The sequence below is a fragment of the Talaromyces rugulosus genome, chromosome VI, assembly GCF_013368755.1.
Source record: "Talaromyces rugulosus chromosome VI, complete sequence".
NCBI lineage: Eukaryota > Fungi > Ascomycota > Eurotiomycetes > Eurotiales > Trichocomaceae > Talaromyces > Talaromyces rugulosus.
In genome coordinates, this window is record NC_049566.1 from 3,160,912 (window position 1) to 3,180,204 (window position 19,293).

The 19,293-nt window shown below is 50.1% G+C and overlaps 5 protein-coding genes across 5 annotated transcripts; 3 read left to right on the plus strand and 2 right to left on the minus strand.

Moving 5' to 3' along the window:
* Positions 1 to 2,122: 2,122 nt before the first annotated feature.
* Positions 2,123 to 4,121, minus strand: TRUGW13939_11471 (uncharacterized protein; the record flags this gene model as incomplete). Its single annotated transcript, XM_035494578.1, has 2 exons — positions 2,123 to 3,299; positions 3,376 to 4,121. The coding sequence occupies 2 exons, from the start codon at positions 4,119 to 4,121 to the stop codon at positions 2,123 to 2,125; spliced, it is 1,923 nt and encodes a 640-aa protein (XP_035350471.1).
* A 1,175-nt stretch (positions 4,122 to 5,296) lies between these two features.
* TRUGW13939_11472 (uncharacterized protein) lies at positions 5,297 to 5,835 on the plus strand (the record flags this gene model as incomplete). The annotated part of the gene is made up of 3 exons (XM_035494579.1): positions 5,297 to 5,449; positions 5,517 to 5,523; positions 5,621 to 5,835. 3 exons carry the CDS (start codon positions 5,297 to 5,299, stop codon positions 5,833 to 5,835), a joined length of 375 nt encoding a protein of 124 aa, XP_035350472.1.
* Positions 5,836 to 6,262: 427 nt separating this feature from the next.
* TRUGW13939_11473 (uncharacterized protein) lies at positions 6,263 to 7,142 on the plus strand (the record flags this gene model as incomplete). Its single annotated transcript, XM_035494580.1, has 6 exons — positions 6,263 to 6,273; positions 6,352 to 6,582; positions 6,651 to 6,683; positions 6,751 to 6,811; positions 6,878 to 6,922; positions 6,981 to 7,142. The coding sequence occupies 6 exons, from the start codon at positions 6,263 to 6,265 to the stop codon at positions 7,140 to 7,142; spliced, it is 543 nt and encodes a 180-aa protein (XP_035350473.1).
* A 236-nt stretch (positions 7,143 to 7,378) lies between these two features.
* On the minus strand, positions 7,379 to 8,696 carry TRUGW13939_11474 (uncharacterized protein; the record flags this gene model as incomplete). The annotated part of the gene is made up of 2 exons (XM_035494581.1): positions 7,379 to 8,608; positions 8,664 to 8,696. The coding sequence occupies 2 exons, from the start codon at positions 8,694 to 8,696 to the stop codon at positions 7,379 to 7,381; spliced, it is 1,263 nt and encodes a 420-aa protein (XP_035350474.1).
* A 3,410-nt stretch (positions 8,697 to 12,106) lies between these two features.
* On the plus strand, positions 12,107 to 18,777 carry TRUGW13939_11475 (uncharacterized protein; the record flags this gene model as incomplete). Its single annotated transcript, XM_035494582.1, has 6 exons — positions 12,107 to 12,279; positions 12,340 to 12,380; positions 12,437 to 15,803; positions 15,879 to 16,657; positions 16,710 to 18,579; positions 18,633 to 18,777. 6 exons carry the CDS (start codon positions 12,107 to 12,109, stop codon positions 18,775 to 18,777), a joined length of 6,375 nt encoding a protein of 2,124 aa, XP_035350475.1.
* Between the last annotated feature and the right edge of the window lie 516 nt (positions 18,778 to 19,293).

The following is a 19,293-nucleotide window of genomic DNA, read 5'->3' on the forward strand; positions in this document are numbered from 1 at the left end:
CTTCAGTCTTCATAGTCTCTATCTGCCCCTGTGTGTTTGTCTGCTAGGATTGATATATTCGGGGATAAAAACCTCCCCCTTCGATCTTCATGTTCTCTGCCCTTCTGTGTTTTGTTTTTGGGATTGATACATCTAGAAGAAAAAACCTCTCCTTCACTCTTCATGTTCTTGCCTTTCTGTGTTTGTCTGCTGAAAATCTTCCCCGGTATTCATATATTTTGCCCTTCTGTGTTGTTCTATATGCCTGTCAGACTTATGTGAATATGCTCTGCCTTTTTGTCATCTTCACCGATTCTTGATGTCCGTGAGTAACTCACCCCATAATGTGTTGGTGGCAGGTTGGGATGCTGACTGGTGATTTCTTTCGGTATTAGATACTGATGATGTTGACATGACACTCGTGCACATCTTATGTGAAAGAAAAAGAAAAACTTCATGGGACGGGTCGCATCGAGGATCTATTGGACACTGCCGATCTTTTCAACGATTACGATCGATCGACTGGTAACACCGATCTACTGGTGAAGGCAACGGACAATCCAAACGCACTTGCGCCACGACGCAGAGGACGCCACCCAAAAGCCAAAGTACCACTACTACGAGCGATCAGCCACTACGACACGACCAACGGTGTCTCCAAATGGCATGATAGCATCCGCCCACTGACGTCAATTGGCAACTCCGATGGGTGATCGCTCGGCCTGGACGATGTGATCAATACGATTATCCTATTTACAATAAGAGTCACCCGGTTTACCCGCCGCAGAGCGAAGACTCCATTTATGATTCTCGATCAAGATTTTCTGTATAACAATATTTTATGTGTCTAGTGCATTTATGGTGAGTGACTCCCTCCCTTCAAGCATTGGTGGTAGACTGGGATGCTAAATGGTGATTTCTTTTGGTGTCAGCTATTGATGTCGACACGACACTCCTGCATTGCCATGCCTCTTCCATCGGATTTACTACTCTCTCCTATAATTAGAACTATCTACATATTGGTAAGCCTACAACTTTTATTCTGTTGTTGCAGAATTATTCTCCCTACGACACATGAACATCGGAAATATGATATACATCGAGCCGCTTATAGTCATATAGCTGTCCACCTGGCCCGTGCGCCGACCTCGACCAACCGTAACGCCGCAACCTCTTCTTTCAAACCTCTTATCTCCCAAAACCAATTCAACCCAATCCAGAAATAATGTCACATCCATTCCTCATCTCCAGGCAAGCAAACACCCCTTAAGGCATCTCGATTGCAAAAAAAAGACTAACTTACAAGTAATAATAGAATCGCCGACCCCCTCTTCGCGCTCGCCATCGGCGCATCCTCCGCGGTCATCCGCATCCAGCGCGACCAGCGCGACGCCGCGACTCAGAATAATGGCGATCAACAGGAGGCGAAACCGTTTGGACTAGGAAAAGTACTTGAGACAGGGGGTAGGAGGGCGCGGATGTGGTGGAATGGGGAGTTTCAAGGACTGTAACAACACTACTGTTTACATGAGGTGGCCCTCAGGGATTTTGACGAGGTGGTTTTATGTCGATTGATTTCAGTTGATGATGTGGGAATAAAAAAAAACGATACCCTCTTTTTTGCATGCAGGTTCTCTGCAAATACTTGGTTATGGAGTTTAGGGGTAACTGATTATATGAATTGATACCAATTCTTGACCGTGCAAAAGTTTCTTTAGCAGCTAACGTGACACATTTTACATTGGATTTACAATAGAAATTAAATTTAGAGTCATACGAAAAAACTTGATTTCGATTGTCTAGAAAAGCTATAAAAGCAAAGTAGCTGCAGGTTCACTACGTGTCAACAGTATAACCTCGAGAAAGTTTAGGAATTCCTACAGATTATTACAAGGTAAAGAAAAAAATTATTTGAACATCTGAATTATTAGACTCGTAGGCCTTTGTGATATCATAAGCACAAAGCCGTATCTATGCAATCATAAAGTAGCAAAAACATGCCCTCGTAAAAACATTAGCGCCAGCATACTTGCTATCAAGCAAGCTTGCATTTTTAGATAACAAAGGGAAAGAAAAAAAAGGGTCCGAGTAATGAGCCAAGCCTCATATTCTCAATCTATGGGGCAGCGGGTTGGTTGTGCATTTAGTCGAGCTCCTCAGGGTGCTCCTCAACCTCGTCAGCAGTGCGAGTGGAGGAGGCGCCAGTGGCACCGGGAGCGGCACCAGGGGGGCCACCAGCACCACCGTAAGCAGCGGAGATGATGGGGTTGGCAACGGTCTCGAGCTCCTTTTGCTGGGACTCGTACTCGTCCTTGGTGGCGGTCTGGTTGCTGTCGAGCCAGCTGATGGTCTTCTCGATCTCGGCCTCGAGCTTCTCCTTGTCGGCAGCCTCGATGTTGAGCTTGCCCTCGCCGATGGTGTTCTTGAGGGAGTAGGCGTACGACTCGAGACCGTTCTTGGCCTGGATACGGGAAGCCTCGGCCTCGTCCTCCTCCTTGTACTTCTCGGCCTCAGCCAACATGCGCTCAATCTCCTCCTTGGAGAGACGGCCCTTGTCGTTGGTGATGACAATCTTGTTGCTCTTACCGGTACCCTTCTCAATGGCAGAGACGTTCATGATACCGTTGGCGTCCATGTCGAAAGTAACTTCGATCTGAGGAACACCACGAGGAGCGGGGGGGATACCAGTGAGCTCGAACTTGCCAAGCAAGTTGTTGTCCTTCGTGCGAGCACGCTCACCCTCGTAGACCTGGATCAGCACACCGGGCTGGTTGTCACTGTAGGTAGAGAAGGTCTCGGACTTCTTGGTTGGGATGGTAGTGTTGCGCTTGATGAGAGCAGTCATGACACCACCGGCAGTCTCGATACCGACGGACAGAGGAGCAACATCGAGCAGCAAGATCTCGTTGGTGGACTTGGAGGAAGTGTCACCGGAGAGAATAGCGGCCTGGACGGCAGCACCGTAGGCAACGGCCTCATCGGGGTTGATGGACTTGTTGGCCTCCTTGTTGAAGAAGTCGCTGACAAGCTTCTGGATCTTGGGGATACGGGTGGAACCACCGACAAGGACGATCTCGTGGACGGTGGACTTGTCGACCTTGGCGTCACGGAGGACACGCTCGACAGGCTCCATGGTGCCACGGAAGAGGTCCTGGCAGAGCTCTTCGAAACGAGCACGGGTGATGGAGGTGTAGAAGTCAATACCCTCGAAGAGAGAGTCGATTTCAATCGAGGTCTGGGCGGAGGAAGACAGGGTGCGCTTGGCACGCTCGCAAGCAGTGCGGAGACGGCGGAGAGCACGGGCGTTGGTAGTCAAATCCCTGGTATAAAAGTTAGTATATTATTCGATAAACAGCAAAACAAGACATTGGGAGAAGCAGGAAGGGTCTAACTGACTTCTTATGTTTTCTTTTGAATTCAGTAACGAAGTGGTTCACAAGGCGAGAATCGAAGTCCTCACCACCCAGGTGAGTGTCACCGGCGGTGGCCTTGACCTCGAAGATACCCTCCTCAATGGTAAGGAGGGAAACATCGAAAGTACCACCACCGAGATCGAAGATGAGAACGTTGCGCTCGCCCTCGACCTTCTTGTCGAGACCGTAGGCAATGGCGGCAGCAGTGGGCTCGTTGATGATACGAAGGACGTTCAAACCGGCAATGAGACCGGCGTCCTTGGTAGCCTGACGCTGGGAGTCGTTGAAGTAAGCGGGGACAGTGATGACAGCGTTGTTCACGTCGCCACCGAGGTAGGCCTCGGCGGTCTCACGCATCTTGATGAGGACCATGGACGAGATTTCCTCGGGGGTGAACTGCTTGGTCTCGCCCTTGAACTCGATCTCGATGACGGGCTTGGAGGCCTTGTCGATGATCTTGAAGGGGAAGTGCTTGGCATCAGCCTGGACCTCAGCGTCGGCGAACTTGCGGCCGATCAGACGCTTAGCATCGAAGACTGTGTTGGCCGGGTTCATGGCGACCTGGTTCTTGGCGGCATCACCGATGAGACGCTCGCTGTCGGTGAAGGCAACGAACGAGGGAGTTGTGCGGTTACCCTGGTCATTGGCAATGATTTCGATGCGGTCATCACGGTAGATACCAACACACGAGTAGGTGGTACCCAAGTCAATACCGATGGCGGGGCCCATTGTGACGGGGTATCAAAAGACAAGCTAGAAACGAAGAAGGTAGATAGTGTACAGGGCACTCGAGATGATGATCGAGGCTTTTGGGGTAGTATGGGAGAAGAGAAACCCTCGAAGGTGGTGTTGAGAATGAGAAAAGAGTAAAAAGTGAGAGAAGAAAAAAACGACAGCGCAGGCTGAAGAGTGATTCATATAGGTGTGGGCGGTGAAAGGCAGCTTCTGGGCCCGGCGGTTCTAGCGACTTCTCTACGATTCCACGGTAGGCTGGCCGCTTCCAGAGCTTGCCTGCGCCCGCCTATCATTTCTTTCTTGGAATTTTTCTCATTCATTTTATTTTTATTCGCCCGAGGATTCGGCTCCGCTGAAAAAAACAATACTATTACAGGCTGAAAGCATCTCCCGTCGACTTCTGGTTGCTGGCCGATCTATGGCGGGGTCGACGGAATCATGACGTATTCCATAGAATTTTATTTTTTCGCCTGCCGAGTGTGTGAGTCATGTGACCGCGGGTTTGTTGTGATGGTGGGGCAGCCCGTCACCATGACGCCGACACGGCGCTAGGCCACTTTAGGGCTGCTTATGTAAGAATTTGCTATCTACAACAACAATAGTATCACGGCCCTGGAATATCTGCTGTAGGTTAATAGTAGTGTCTATCCTTCTTGTATCAGTGGTTCGAAGAATCGTGAGATTTCCCAATTCATGACTTTCTTACAATTCTTCATTCATTTTGCACCTGCAATCCCTGCGATCAGATCGACCAAAGACCCGGAGCCCCCTTACAGAGTCCTACCTTAGCACATGTAACTACTAAATACTAGTACGCACTACTAATTCTCCAAACTAGACGAATTATTCTTACTATCATCTACTAAAATAATAATAATTATACTGCCTGGGCCAACCATAGGCGTGCCCGCCCTACCGGGAAGGCGGTCACGGACTGCCCACGGAGCTGGCCAATCACACCGCTCCGCGGGCTGTCCCTTGCAAAACACCTGCATCGCGCCGTGTTTTGCTACTCTTTCCTCCCCCCAAAACAACTAACTCGCTCTACATTCCACTCATCTTTCTTCCCCCATCGCGCTCTCGTTCGTATTTCTTCTACATCATCCTCGAGTCCCCCCGATTATCTTCCGATCCATCTTCTGACTCCGCAATCATACCTCCAAAACACAATGGGTGACAACCAAGCTACTACTTTCAACGACCCGGCCGCCAATGCCCCCGATGCCGCGGCCTTTGAGAAGGGCAAGGGCAAAGCCGTTGACGCGCACGACGTGAGCATGGATGAAGATGAAGAAGCTAGCTCAGACGAAGACGAAGAATCTGTATGTTATGTCCCTCTGCCGCTTCTGCTGAGACCGTTACTTGACCGTTACTGACATTTGAGGAAAGGCTGAAGGTATTTCCACCTTTTTTTTCCAGGGTGACGACTACGAATCCCTACGAATCCCCTAGTTACTTGTCAAGCTGAACATGCGCTAAATAAACACATCTAGAAGAGGAAGACGACGACCAGGGTAACCTGGAACCCATCTCGGCCAGCAACATCATCGACGGCGGCCGTCGTACTCGTGGAAAACGCATCGATTTCGCCGAGGCCGCTGAAAAGGCCAAGGCCGAAGGCGAGGACCCAATGGATGACGAGGACGACGAGGACGAGGATTTCCACGGCGCCAGCGAGGAGCGCAACGACGATCGCATGCAAGAATAGGCATTTATGTGTGCGTGTGGTTTTTTAAAACAAAAAAAAAAGGCAATCATTTTGTTGACTCGGGCGGTATCCTGTGGGAGAGTTGAAGGATGAATGATATTGCAGTTGATATCCTAATAAAAGCCATTCATGATTTACCATAGCAAGTAATCAGCACTTTGAGCTGTGTGTTATATGCCACATTTAATTATCATTGTATCATCCTCTTATTTTAAAACACTGGGTGGTCTGTCTCTAGACGTTAATAATAATGGTATTATTAAATCTAGATCACGTCCCGACTAGCTACCGAATTAGAACCCGCCAAGCGGCCGCACCGGCCAGCTACAATCACCACGAACCAGCATCACGACCAGCATAAACCTCAAAGTCATCCCACAAACCCCTCCATGCTGTTCGCTGCCCATAACGACATATCTCAACCATAATGGCGTCGCGGTAAGCATCTCTATACTTCTCACCTTATCCTTATTGCCTGTCACCACTCAAAACTAACTCTGAACTTGGCAATAAAAGGTTCCCGCACTCCAACCTCCATCAGCGCGACCCTCGCTCTTCCTCGTCGCTTTTTGATTCGTACAGCGGCGGTGCCGGCGGCGGCGGTGATCGATCGCGTCCGTCGAGTAGGCAGCAACCGAGTGCAGGAGGATACGGTGCATACCCTGGAGCTGCCGGGGATAGCAGCTATGCGAATGGCGGGCTGACCCCTGGAGCTGCCGGATATCGAGCAGCCACGCCAAACTCGAGGTTTGTTTTGGACATCAGAAAGAAAAAAAGAGAAGAGGAAAAAAAAAAAACTAAGAGGGGAAAAATAGGGGCCATTATTCCGATGCCGTTCTGTCCGAACTGTAAGTTTTTGTTTCTCTTGCAGAAGATGGGTGATGTGGCTTTGCTAAAACATTGCTGTTTTTATAGCGAGTCGCAAAACGACAATGAAGTCGAAGGAATCTCCGCAAAAGTCAAAGCTCTAAAAGAGGTAATTCTCCTTTCGTCGATCTTATCTTTTTTGACAAAGCCTCGAGTGTCTAAAACAAGATTACAGCTCACAGTAGCCATCGGCGACGAAATCCGTTCATCTTCTAGTCTCGTGAGCACCCCACCCACGCACCAACATACAACATCCGAACACACTGACAAATAAACAGGCCGAGTCCATGAACGAAGCATTCGACAGCACACGCGTCCGCCTGCGCGGAACTATGAACCGGATGCTGCTCATGGCCGAGCGGACGGGCGTGAGCTGGCGTGTGTGGCTGCTGTTTTTCCTGGCTGTCTTTTTGCTGTTTTCTTACGTGTGGTTGTTTTAGTTTTCTTTTTCTTTTTTTTTTCTTTTTTGTATCATTGTATACATGCATGGCCGGAGTTGGGTTTTGCTGCTACTGGATTGTCGTGTAAATTTACTTGGCTTTTGTCTCGTCTTGTCTTGTCCAGACGATTATCAACATATAATTTAATTCCAGCTTCTACCAGAGAAGACGCAATGAAATGCATCATATAAAAACCAACCAACGCCACGCTCATGCTGACCGAAAGAAAGAATAAACTAATCAAGACTGTCCCTCGGTCCACCCCTTCGCGCAAACCGTCCAAACCTGCTCTGTCGCCGCACGCTATCCTGACTTGTAATCGATGCGCGCAAGTCGTCCTCGTCGGTAAGCATGCTCGAATCAAATGCGTCGGCTCCTCCACCACCGCTCCAGCGCTGCAGGAACCGGCGTTGAGCTTCTGTTTCGCGCGGGCGGGTGGGAGGTTGTTGAGGCGGGAGAGGGATGGCGCGGCGACGAACTGCGCTGTTGGTGGTTTGCGGTGTTACAGCTGTTGTGTTGTTGCTTGCCGTTCGGAAGTGTTCGGCAAATGGGTCGTTGGTGTTGTCGTCATCGTCGTCTTCATCGTCTTCAGAGTCGGTGTGTTGCCATTCGCCTTCGTCCATGTCCTCGTCTTCAGAGTCGTTGTCGTCGTCACCGGCCTCAGGAACAGCCTCGTCCAAGTCACGAACCATGACCCCGCCATAACTTGCCCCCTCATCGGCGGTTGGAATCTCATTGTCCAGATCTGGTTGATTGTCAAAATCGTCTTCTTCGTCGTCTTCTTCTTCGTCGCTGTCATTGTCCTCCTCTGAAAGGCCATCGGGGATTTCATCGTCGAGATTCCGCTCCATCAGCTCTTCGTCAGGATCTTCGTCATCTTCGTAGCCTTCCTCCCCTTCTTCAACCAAGCCATCATCTGCCTCGGAAATCTCGTCGTCTAAATCACGCTCCAGCTCTTCTCCTCCTTCTCCTTCTCCGCCTTCACCAATTTGTGTCATGTTTTGTTGAGTAGTAGTAGCATCCCCAAACGCGTCAACACCAGCGAGATCTGTCGCGCCAGTAGCTGCTGTTCCAGTCGCCGCCGCCTCCGCGGCAGCAGCAGCATTCATCTCCTGCGCGGCGGCGGCCAGGCCTTCCTCTCGCTCGGCGTCTTCCTCCCTCATTCCCAACATTGTCTTGGGACATCCCGCGGGCTTGATCCAGGCGCATCCAAACGAGGCAATATTCTCTTTTCGTATTCGCAACGCACGCTCTTCGTACAGTAATGCGGCCAGGCTATCGGAGGGGGTGGTTGAGGAAGCCAGTGTTCGAGAACCGCCGGCATGGTGGTGGTGGTGGTGATTGTGATGGGATGACTGCCGCCGTGCGGATTCGGAGTTGTGTGCGCCTGCTGATGGACCGCCGAGTTGGTATGATGAAGGTGAGGAGCGACGAGGGCGAGACGATCCGAACCAGAGCTCGTGCGACTTGGCATGGTGAGTTAGTAGCCTGTGTCAAGCTGTGTTTGGAGGAGAGACTTACATCGCGAGGCGCTACGAGAGGGAGCGGGAGCATTGTGTGTTGTGGGTTTGGTTCTTCATGGGAGAACTGGTAGAGTTGTAGTTAGGTTCAATAGATGGTAGCATGTCAAGGTCAATATTATTGATTATCGAATGTGATAAACAATTGGCTATGAACTAGTACTAATGCGGTGTAGTGCGGTTATCAAGTGGGGCACGGATATTTTCTATACAAGCCTCAGGGAATATATAGCTTTCCCAGGGACAATGCACCAATCCAACTATTGTAAACGTTACTAATAAGGCACAGTATTTGATTAAGATCATCGCTACTTAAGCTTTCTCAAGAGTGAGGTATCTGACTAGCACAATATCATGCATTGACTTTGATAAACTCTCAGCGTGTGGCATAATCTCCCTCTTCTCCAATTACCAATTCTTTCCGACGATGCCCTCTAACTATCACTGACCGAAATCCATCATGGTGGCGGTTTAAGAGCATGTGGCCACCACCCAGGTGTTGTCGAACGCAAAACCACTCCAGGGGATTATGATGCTTCTCACTTGCTATAATTCGCCGGCTTTGAGGGATGCCAGACTTGCCATTCTGGCCCAGGGCACACTCCAGCAATATTGAAACCTGAGTAGTTAAATAATAATCCCGAACCAACCTCAGGTGGCATACTGGTGTGAGTTGGCGTGTTACAACTTCCGCCCTCCGTTGTTGACAGTGACAATGTGTCGTCGGTGTTCTGCATATCGATCGATCACAGAGAGGCAGGATTTGTGTATTGTTTGCTTCCAAAAACTTGGATTTTTGTTTATTTCCGCGACTGGCCTGAAGCGGTATTCGACTTAGGCAGCTCTAAACCACGTGATATCGAAGTCATTGAATCATTGATTCGTAGATGACTTTGTAGCGGTGATAACCCAATCAATTCCGATGGCTTACGTCGCCGTACCGGACTTTTCTATTCATGTTCTCCTGCCATCATTAATGTTTGGGTGATCCTCGTGTATTGTTTCGGTAGCATTTTGATTAGAATGGAAATATGATCGAAAATATGATCGAAAAGAAAGAATGATTAAACAGTGTAAAATGTAGCCCTTGCTTTGGGGCAGAATAAATTGTTAGATGTCCCTCTACTATTCTTTTCATCAAATGTTGCAAGGTGTTGGCAGAGCGGAAATTAGGGCTATTCCGGATGCAGCCCGTAACATTTGAAATATATATACACTTACTGAGACAACAACACTTGTTGGCATTATGTTTTAAATTCAAGTAAGGGGAGTTTCGGTTAAAGTACTACGATGTAGCAGTGATGATTCTCCGATTTTCGCAGCCAACTGGTCATACCACGGTGACTTTGGCCTTTTTGCACGCATAATATTAATAGCAAACAAATACTACAGAAGCGCTCTCGCTTGGCGGTGCTACCGTTGGACCCTGGGGCGTTCCGGGATTTCCCGAGGGCGACGCGTGTGAGATCGGTGAGCTTAATGGGTTACGACTCATCAATGGCTTTTGTTAATAATAATAATAATATTTGTTTCGTTTTTGGGTGCAATAATAATATTCCTGCTATTATTATTATAAATTATCACAGAATTTTTTGGCACGTGAGCAGTGCCTGACTATGCAACACCATTATTAGTGCAGGTAATATATCATATTTTGCGCACTCAATGTCTACATATATAAATATATATATTTATCTAGCTGTAATCCGCCTGCTTGGATATTCTCGCCAAGTTCTTAATTATCAGAATATGTACTGCATGTTGCACGATGAATTAGGACTAATACGTCGCGGCAAAAAAAAAAAAAAAAAAAGGCAATTGAACAGCATGTTAGTATAAAGCGGGGTTAACACGCATATGCAATGCAGCCCACACGAGGGTTCCGTGTCAGGTGGTTCTTTAGTTGGAGTCGTAGTATGGGGGTATGTCGTCCGTCCGGATGCGCCCGACAGTCTTCAAGAACACTTCACATGAAAGTAAAAAGTAAACAAAGTACCTCTAGCTGCATAGTCGCCAAGCTAGCCCGGCAAGTACCCCTCATTCTCAGATCTGAGATAAGGGCCCCCGATGACCTGAAAGGTTTACCCCCCAAAAACCCGCCGCCCAATGGCATGTGGTGCCGCGCATGCATGATGCGGCTCCGCCAGCCGATGTCGGCTATGTATACATAGTACATTCAGCAATATAAATATAGATGAATAGAAATGAATACAGATATGGATAAATACCAATATATACATCAGCCTAGCAATACATTTATATATCTATATGCTATCTGTGAAACAATTGCATATCTATATACGTAGCTATAAAAATATGCAAGATGCAGCGTGGGGTGCATGGGGCGTTGGCCAGTGCACGGGTCCGGTCAATGATCTTGCCTGGTACGCTGTAACATTACCGTACTGAAACCCCCAGCGGAAGCCTCTCCTCCGCTTGCAGACGGCTGTCCGCAATCGGCTGTATTGCTTACAGAAACAAATACAGATAATACCACTCTCGTACCTTATTAACCCCCCCCCGCTAACATGTATTAATGTAACAAGAAAAACCTCCCTTGATTCCGCCGTCGGAGCGGAAATAGATTACCGTACGGTGCAGTACAGCCCGGTAACAAACGAACAATGCTAAGCTCCACCGCGCAGGCGAATCACATTGTCGTCGTAACGCTTATCTTGCTGTGTTGGTGCATCATGGTGATGCACGACGAGAGCGAACTCCTTGGCGAGCAGTTGCCAGTCGAGGTAAGCAGGCGTAGTAAATGCAAGGAAAGAGGACCTGCAAGTAGAATCATGTAAATGCAAAGGTCAGAAAATAATACTGGGTGCGAAAACGGGGGCGCTTCCGTCTCCGAAGACGCAGCGGGGGCCCAACTTGTCAATCCATCACAGCTTCTTCTCCCGATGCGGGTGGCCAAGCATTTTTCCGCGTTAACAAAAAAAAAAAAAAAAAAAAAAAGTCCCCAGCCAGCCAGCTCCAAGGCATTAGTGATTCATTTGCCAATTTGTTATTTGCCACTGCTCTTTGGCCGAAGCCTTTTGCTTTTGCTAACCCCACAGTCTGCGCTTGCTGCTGCTTACTTTCAGTCAGTCAGTCAGTCGTCGGAGGAGCCCATCCATCTCCGGCCTTCCCCTCTCTCCGGCTCCCCTTCTTCTCTCTCTTTTTTTTCTCCCCCTTCCCACTTTCTTCTCTTCTTCTTCTTCTTCTCTCCCCCTCTCTACTCTACTACTTTGCTTCTTCATCACCATCAGACGCTGGGTCGACTCATCTCACTCCCGTCTACTCTCAACTGCCTGTCTTGCTCAAGACAGCTGCTGTGACCCACTCACCCCCCAGTCGTCGTGACGACATTATCGCCGTCCACCCCCGCGCTCCGTTATCACTCGCGGCCAAAAAAATCAACATCAATTCCTCCCAATTGCTCTGTCCGTCCCCGGCGGAAGAATGGGTCTCTTGGAGGAGGTCTACGGAAATGAAATAATCCAAGAGCAGATTCCCCAGCAGTACTCCGAGTACAAGTCCGACAAGGGCTATGGCTGGGCCGACGCCCTTCCCTCCAAGCAGGGTCTCTACAACCCCGAACTTGAAAAAGATGCCTGCGGTGTAGGCTTTGCCGCGTGAGTTTTCCCCTGTTTTCATGCAATTGGCATTGTCATATCAAGACTAACTCTCCACAGCCATATCAAGGGCAAGGCGAGCCACAAAATTGTCAGCGATGGTATGTGTTTTCTACCGCCGTGATTGAAAATCTCACGTATCTAACTTCTTTCATAGCCCGGAGTTTGCTTTGCAACATGACCCATCGTGGTGCCGTGGGTTCCGATATCCGCGATGGTGACGGTGCCGGTGTGATGACCAGTATTCCGCACAAGTTCTTCGTCAAGAACTTTGCTCGCGATGCCGGCCTGGAACTCCCTCCCCTGGGCCAGTACGCTGCCGGCAACCTCTTCTTCAAACCCGACAATGACACCCTCAAGGAATCCATCGCCTCTTTTGAGGAAATGGCAGAATCCCTCGGCCTGCGAGTCCTGGGCTGGCGCGAGGTGCCTCGCGACTCGACTCTGCTTGGACCGGCCGCCTCGTCTCGCGAGCCCGTCATTATGCAGCCATTCGTCGTGCTCCGCGCTGCCTACGGAAGTGGAAGCAAGCCCGAGATCACCGACCCTGAAAAATTCGACGAGCGCCACTTTGAGCGGCAGCTGTACGTCCTGCGCAAGCGCGCCACAAATATCCTGGGCTTGGCCAACTGGTTCTACCTCTGCTCTCTCAGCAACAGGAACATTGTCTACAAGGGCCAGCTAGCCCCCGTCCAGGTGTATGAGTACTACCATGACTTGGTCAACGTTGATTACGAAGGACACTTCGCCCTCGTGCATTCTCGTTTCTCCACCAACACATTCCCATCTTGGGACCGCGCTCAGCCTCTGCGCTGGGCCGCTCACAATGGTGAAATCAACACACTGCGAGGGAACAAGAACTGGATGAGGGCTCGCGAGGGTCTGCTCAAGTCGGACGTCTTTGGTGACGAGCTCGACCAGCTATACCCCATTGTTGAAGACGGTGGTTCCGACTCGGCCGCGTTTGACAACGTCCTTGAATTGCTCATGATCAACGGAGTTCTCTCCTTGCCCGAGGCTGTTATGCTCATGGTTCCCGAGGCCTGGCAAAACAACGCTGCCATGGACCCTGCCAAGGCTGCCTTTTACGAATGGGCTGCCTGCCAGATGGAGCCTTGGGATGGCCCGGCCTTGTTCACTTTCTCAGACGGCCGTTACTGCGGTGCTAACCTGGACCGAAATGGTCTTCGTCCTTGCCGTTTCTACGTCACTGACGATGATCGCATCATCTGTGCCTCCGAGGTTGGTACAATCAGCTTGGATCCCGAGTCTATCGTGCAAAAGGGCCGCCTGCAGCCCGGTAAAATGCTGCTCGTTGATACCGTCGCCGGCCGCATCATTGATGATGCCGAGCTGAAGCAAACGGTTGCCCACCGCCAGGATTTCCGTGCCTGGTTGGACAAGGAACTGCTCACTTTGCCTGCCATTGAAAAATCGCTGGTTGCCCAGAGCCACGACTTGAGCACTCCTTTGGATTCTTCTACTGTCCAAACTGACGTCCGACTGAAGGCTTTTGGATACTCTTACGAACAGGTCAGCTTGCTCTTGGCTCCTATGGCCGCTGACTCCAAGGAAGCCTTGGGTTCCATGGGTAACGACGGTCCTCTGGCTTGCTTGGCGCAGCAACCCCGTCTTCTCTATGAATACTTCCGAGAGCTCTTTGCTCAAGTCACCAACCCTCCCATTGATCCTATTCGGGAGGCTATTGTCATGTCACTCGAGTGCTACGTCGGCCCGCAAGGTAACTTGCTCGAGCTTGACTCCTCCCAGTGCCACCGTCTGATGCTGCCCTCGCCCATTCTTACTCTTCAGGAATTCCAGTCATTGAAGAACACCACCAAGGTTCACTCTGACTGGCCTGTCAAGACCATCGATATCACTTTCGAAAAGTCCAAGGGTGTCCAGGGTTACCTCGACGTTCTCGACACCATCTGCGAGGCTGCCACTGAGGGTATTCAAAACGGTGACAAAATTCTCATTCTTTCTGACCGCGCTACCTCTGCTGAACGCGTTCCCGTCTCTGCTTTGCTGGCCACTGGTTTGGTTCACCATCACTTGGTTCGCAACAAGTGGAGATCCCTGAGTGCCTTGGTTGTCGATACTGCCGAGGCTCGCGAAGTTCACCACATGTGTGTTCTTCTTGGATACGGTGCCGATGCAATTTGCCCCTACCTCGCCATGGAATGTATTCTCAAGATGAACCGCGAGAAGCTTATCCGTAAGCCAATCTCCGATGAGCAAGTCCTCCTTAACTACAAGGCATCGTGCGACGGAGGTATTCTCAAGGTCATGTCTAAGATGGGTATTTCGACTCTGTCGTCCTACAAGGGTGCTCAGATCTTTGAAGCCCTTGGTATCGACGATTCCGTCATTGACCGCTGTTTCTCTGGCACTGCCAGTCGTATTCGAGGTATTACTTTCGAGCTCATCGCCCAGGATGCATTTGCTTTCCACGAGCGTGGCTACCCATCACGCCAAATTATCGACATCCCAGGTTTGCCTGAAACCGGTGAATACCACTGGCGTGACGGTGGTGACCCCCACGTCAACGACCCCACGAGCGTTGCCAACATCCAGGATGCCGTCCGCTCGAAGAACGACAAGTCCTACGAGGCATATGCCCGATCCGAGCACGAGGCCATCAAGAACTGTACCCTGCGAGGCATGCTCGACTTTGACTTTGACCAACGTACCTCCATCCCTATTGACCAGGTTGAGCCATGGACTGATATCGTGCGCCGCTTTGTCACTGGTGCTATGTCGTACGGATCCATTTCCATGGAATCTCACTCCACTTTGGCTATTGCCATGAACCGATTGGGTGGCAAGTCCAACACAGGTGAAGGTGGTGAGGATCCCGAGCGAAGCAACAGAATGGAGAACGGCGATACCATGCGCTCTGCCATCAAGCAGATTGCCTCTGGACGATTCGGTGTCACATCAAACTACCTTGCTGATGCTGATGAGCTTCAGATCAAGATGGCCCAAGGTGCCAAGCCTGGTGAGGGCGGTGAGCTTCCTGGTCACAAGGTGTCTGGCCCTATTGCTCGCACCCGTCACTCTACTCCTGGTGTCGGTCTGATTTCGCCCCCACCTCACCACGATATCTACTCTATTGAAGATTTGAAGCAACTTATCTACGATCTCAAGTGCTCTAACCCGCGTGCTCGCGTGTCCGTGAAGCTCGTGTCCGAGGTCGGAGTTGGTATCGTTGCCTCTGGTGTCGCCAAAGCCAAAGCCGACCACATCCTGATTTCTGGCCACGATGGTGGTACTGGTGCCTCGCGATGGACTGGTATCAAGGCAGCTGGTCTGCCCTGGGAATTGGGTCTGGCTGAGACTCACCAGACTCTTGTTTTGAACGACCTTCGTGGTCGTGTTGTTGTGCAAACAGATGGTCAGCTTAGAACCGGTCGTGATGTCGCCATTGCTTGCTTGCTCGGTGCTGAGGAATGGGGCTTTGCTACCACTCCCTTGATTGCCATGGGTTGTATCATGATGAGGAAGTGTCACTTGAACACCTGGTATGTTTACCATTGATCCCTGCATTTTTTCCCCCCTACCCAAAACCCGACTGTCTCACTAACCATCTATTATAGCCCCGTTGGTATTGCTACGCAAGATCCCGAGCTGCGAAAGAAGTTCAAGGGTACTCCCGAACATGTCATCAACTTTTTCTATTATGTCGCCAACGAGCTCCGTGCTATCATGGCCAAGCTTGGCATCCGCACCATCAACGAAATGGTTGGTCGCGCCGAACTGCTTAAGACCAGGGAGGATATTCGATCTCCCAAGCAGGAGAACATTGACTTGTCTTTGATCTTGACTCCTGCCCACTCCCTGCGTCCAGGCGTTGCTACTTATAATGTGCGCAAGCAAGACCACCGTCTTCACGTCCGTCTTGACAACAAATTGATTGCAGAGTCTGAACTGGCTCTTGAAAAGGGACTGCCCTGCCGAGTTGAGTGTGATGTTGTCAATACTGACCGTGCCCTGGGTGCCACTCTTTCTTATCAAGTCAGCCGTCGCCATGGAGAAGCTGGCTTGCCTCAGGATACCATCCACGTGAACATCAAGGGTTCTGCTGGTCAATCCTTCGGTGCCTACCTCGCTCCTGGCGTGACTCTGGAGCTTGAAGGTGACTCCAACGATTACGTCGGTAAGGGTTTGTCTGGCGGTCGTCTTATCGTCTACCCCCCTCGTGGCGCAGTCTTCAAGGCCGAGGAGAACGTTCTTATTGGAAACGTTTGTCTTTATGGTGCTACTGGTGGTACTTGCTACTTCCGTGGTGTGGCTGCTGAGCGTTTTGCGGTCCGAAACTCGGGCGTTACGGCTGTTGTTGAGGGTGTTGGTGACCACGGTTGTGAATACATGACTGGTAAGATTCCTCTTTTTTTCCCTCTTAAATACAGCTTGCTAATATTTTCTAGGTGGCCGAGTGCTCGTCCTTGGCTCTACTGGCCGTAACTTTGCCGCTGGTATGTCTGGTGGTATTGCGTACGTTCTTGACGTCAACCAGGACTTCCACTCCAAAATCAACATGGAAATGGTGGAGGTGTCCGGCTTGGAAGACCCTGCTGAAATTGCCTTTGTCCGCGGCCTCATCGAGGACCACCACCACTACACTGGCTCGGAGCTCGCAGCCCGTATCCTTTTGGACTTTACCCGGGCTCTTCCTCGATTTGTCAAGGTCCTTCCTACTGACTACAAGCGCGTTCTTCTCGAAGAAGCCGCCAAGGCAGAGGCTGCTAAGAAGGCCGAGTTCACTCTGCCTAAACTCCCCAGCACTCCTACTCCTGCCGAGGAGAAGAAGCACAAGCATGAGGAAGAAAAGAAAGCCGACCTTCTGGATATTGAGGACAGCGTGAGCGACTCGAAGACGGAGAAGAAGCGCACTGCTCTTATTCTCGATAAGACTCGTGGTTTCATGAAATACAACAGGCGCAGTGAAAAGTACCGCAACCCGGCCACTCGTACTCGGGACTGGGCCGAGCTGTCCACCCGTCTTACTGAGGATGAGCTTAAGTACCAGTCTGCGCGCTGCATGGACTGCGGTGTTCCCTTCTGTCAATCCGACACTGGTTGCCCGATCTCCAACATCATCCCCAAGTGGAATGAACTTGTCTTCCAAAACCAATGGGAAGATGCTCTCAACCGCTTGCTCATGACAAACAACTTCCCCGAGTTCACGGGTCGTGTTTGCCCTGCCCCTTGTGAAGGAGCTTGCGTTCTTGGTATCAACGAAGACCCCGTTGGTATTAAATCTATTGAATGCGCCATTATCGACCGTGGTTATGAGATGGGCTGGATGGTTCCTCGACCTCCTCAAACAAGAACTGGAAAGACCGTTGCCGTTATTGGCTCTGGTCCTGCCGGTCTTGCTGCTGCTGACCAGCTGAACCGCGCCGGTCACTCCGTCACTGTTTATGAGCGTGCCGATCGTGTTGGAGGTTTGCTGATGTACGGTATCCCCAACATGAAGCTTGACAAGAAGGTTGTTCAACGACGTGTTGACCTCATGGCCGCTGAGGGTGTCAAGTTTGTCACCAGCACTGCTGTTGGTCCCGACTCTGAAGTCTCCATGCAATCCCTGCGTGAGTCGAACGATGCCGTTATTCTTGCCACTGGTGCCACTGTTGCTCGTGACCTCAAGATCCCTGGCCGTGAACTTGAGGGCATTCACTTTGCTATGCAATTCCTCCACAAGAACACCAAGTCTTTGCTCGACTCCGCTCACGCCGACAATGCATACATCTCTGCCAAGGACAAGCATGTTGTTGTCATTGGTGGTGGTGATACTGGTAACGACTGCATTGGTACCTCGGTCCGCCACGGCGCAAAGAGTGTGGTCAACTTTGAGTTGCTGCCACAGCCTCCTCCAGAGCGTGCTCTTGATAACCCATGGCCTCAATGGCCTCGTATCTACCGCGTCGACTACGGTCACTCTGAGGTCAAGACCCACATGGGCAAGGACCCTCGCGAGTACTGCATCATGTCCAAGGAGTTTGTTGATGACGGCAACGGAAATGTCAAGGGTATCAACACCGTCCGTGTCGACTGGACCAAGAGCGCTTCTGGCGGTTGGGACATGAAGACCATTGAGGGTAGCGAGGAATTTTTCCCTGCCGACCTAGTCATGTTGTCCATGGGTTTCTTGGGCCCTGAGGACCGTCTTCTCGGCGAGGAAGTTGAGCGTGATGCTCGCAAGAACGTCAAGACTGCCCCTGGCCAGTACTCTACCAACCTTCCCGGTGTCTTTGCTGCTGGAGATTGCCGTCGTGGACAGTCTCTTATTGTTTGGTATGTCCTTCTTTCTTTAATTTGGTTTCTTATTCATACTAATAGTTCTACAGGGGTATCAACGAAGGCCGTCAAGCTGCTCGTGAAGTCGACACTTTCCTCATGGGAACCGGCTCTCTTCTTCCCGTCACTGGTGGTATTGTTCGCCGCCCAGCTGCCGACGCTGTTCCTCCGACTATCCAAATCACTGCTGCTTAGGCAGACCCCCCAAAAGTGAGCATGGCATTCTTAAAAGAATCCGCTCTTGGCCCGCTACGTGTAACCTGCGATGATGAATTTTTTTTCACAATACCCAAATAAATCTGTTACGGGGCTTTTTTTTTTACTATCTATCTCTTTCGTCTACGATGCATGACAGCGTTTTTATGGAAACGGAAGGGAGGCAATATGCGTTTTGTGTGTCTGCTTTAGACACTGAAAGTTCTTTTTTTTTGTTTGTATGTCTAAAATACTTGCCTGTGTATTTCGCTACTTTTTTTTTTTTTTAAATTTGTGGATATTGGTTTCTTAGATGCTTCAATACAGCAGGTTAGATTTATTTTCTTTTCTTTGTGCGTGTAGCTTATAATATTACATTGAGGCGCCTCGAGCATATATCTATACATATTTTCAATATTGTCTATTTATACAGGCAAAGAGAAGAGTCGATCTCATGACACATGAACCCCTAGTCTAATCATACACAAAATTAATAAATTCGAAAGAAAAATTACA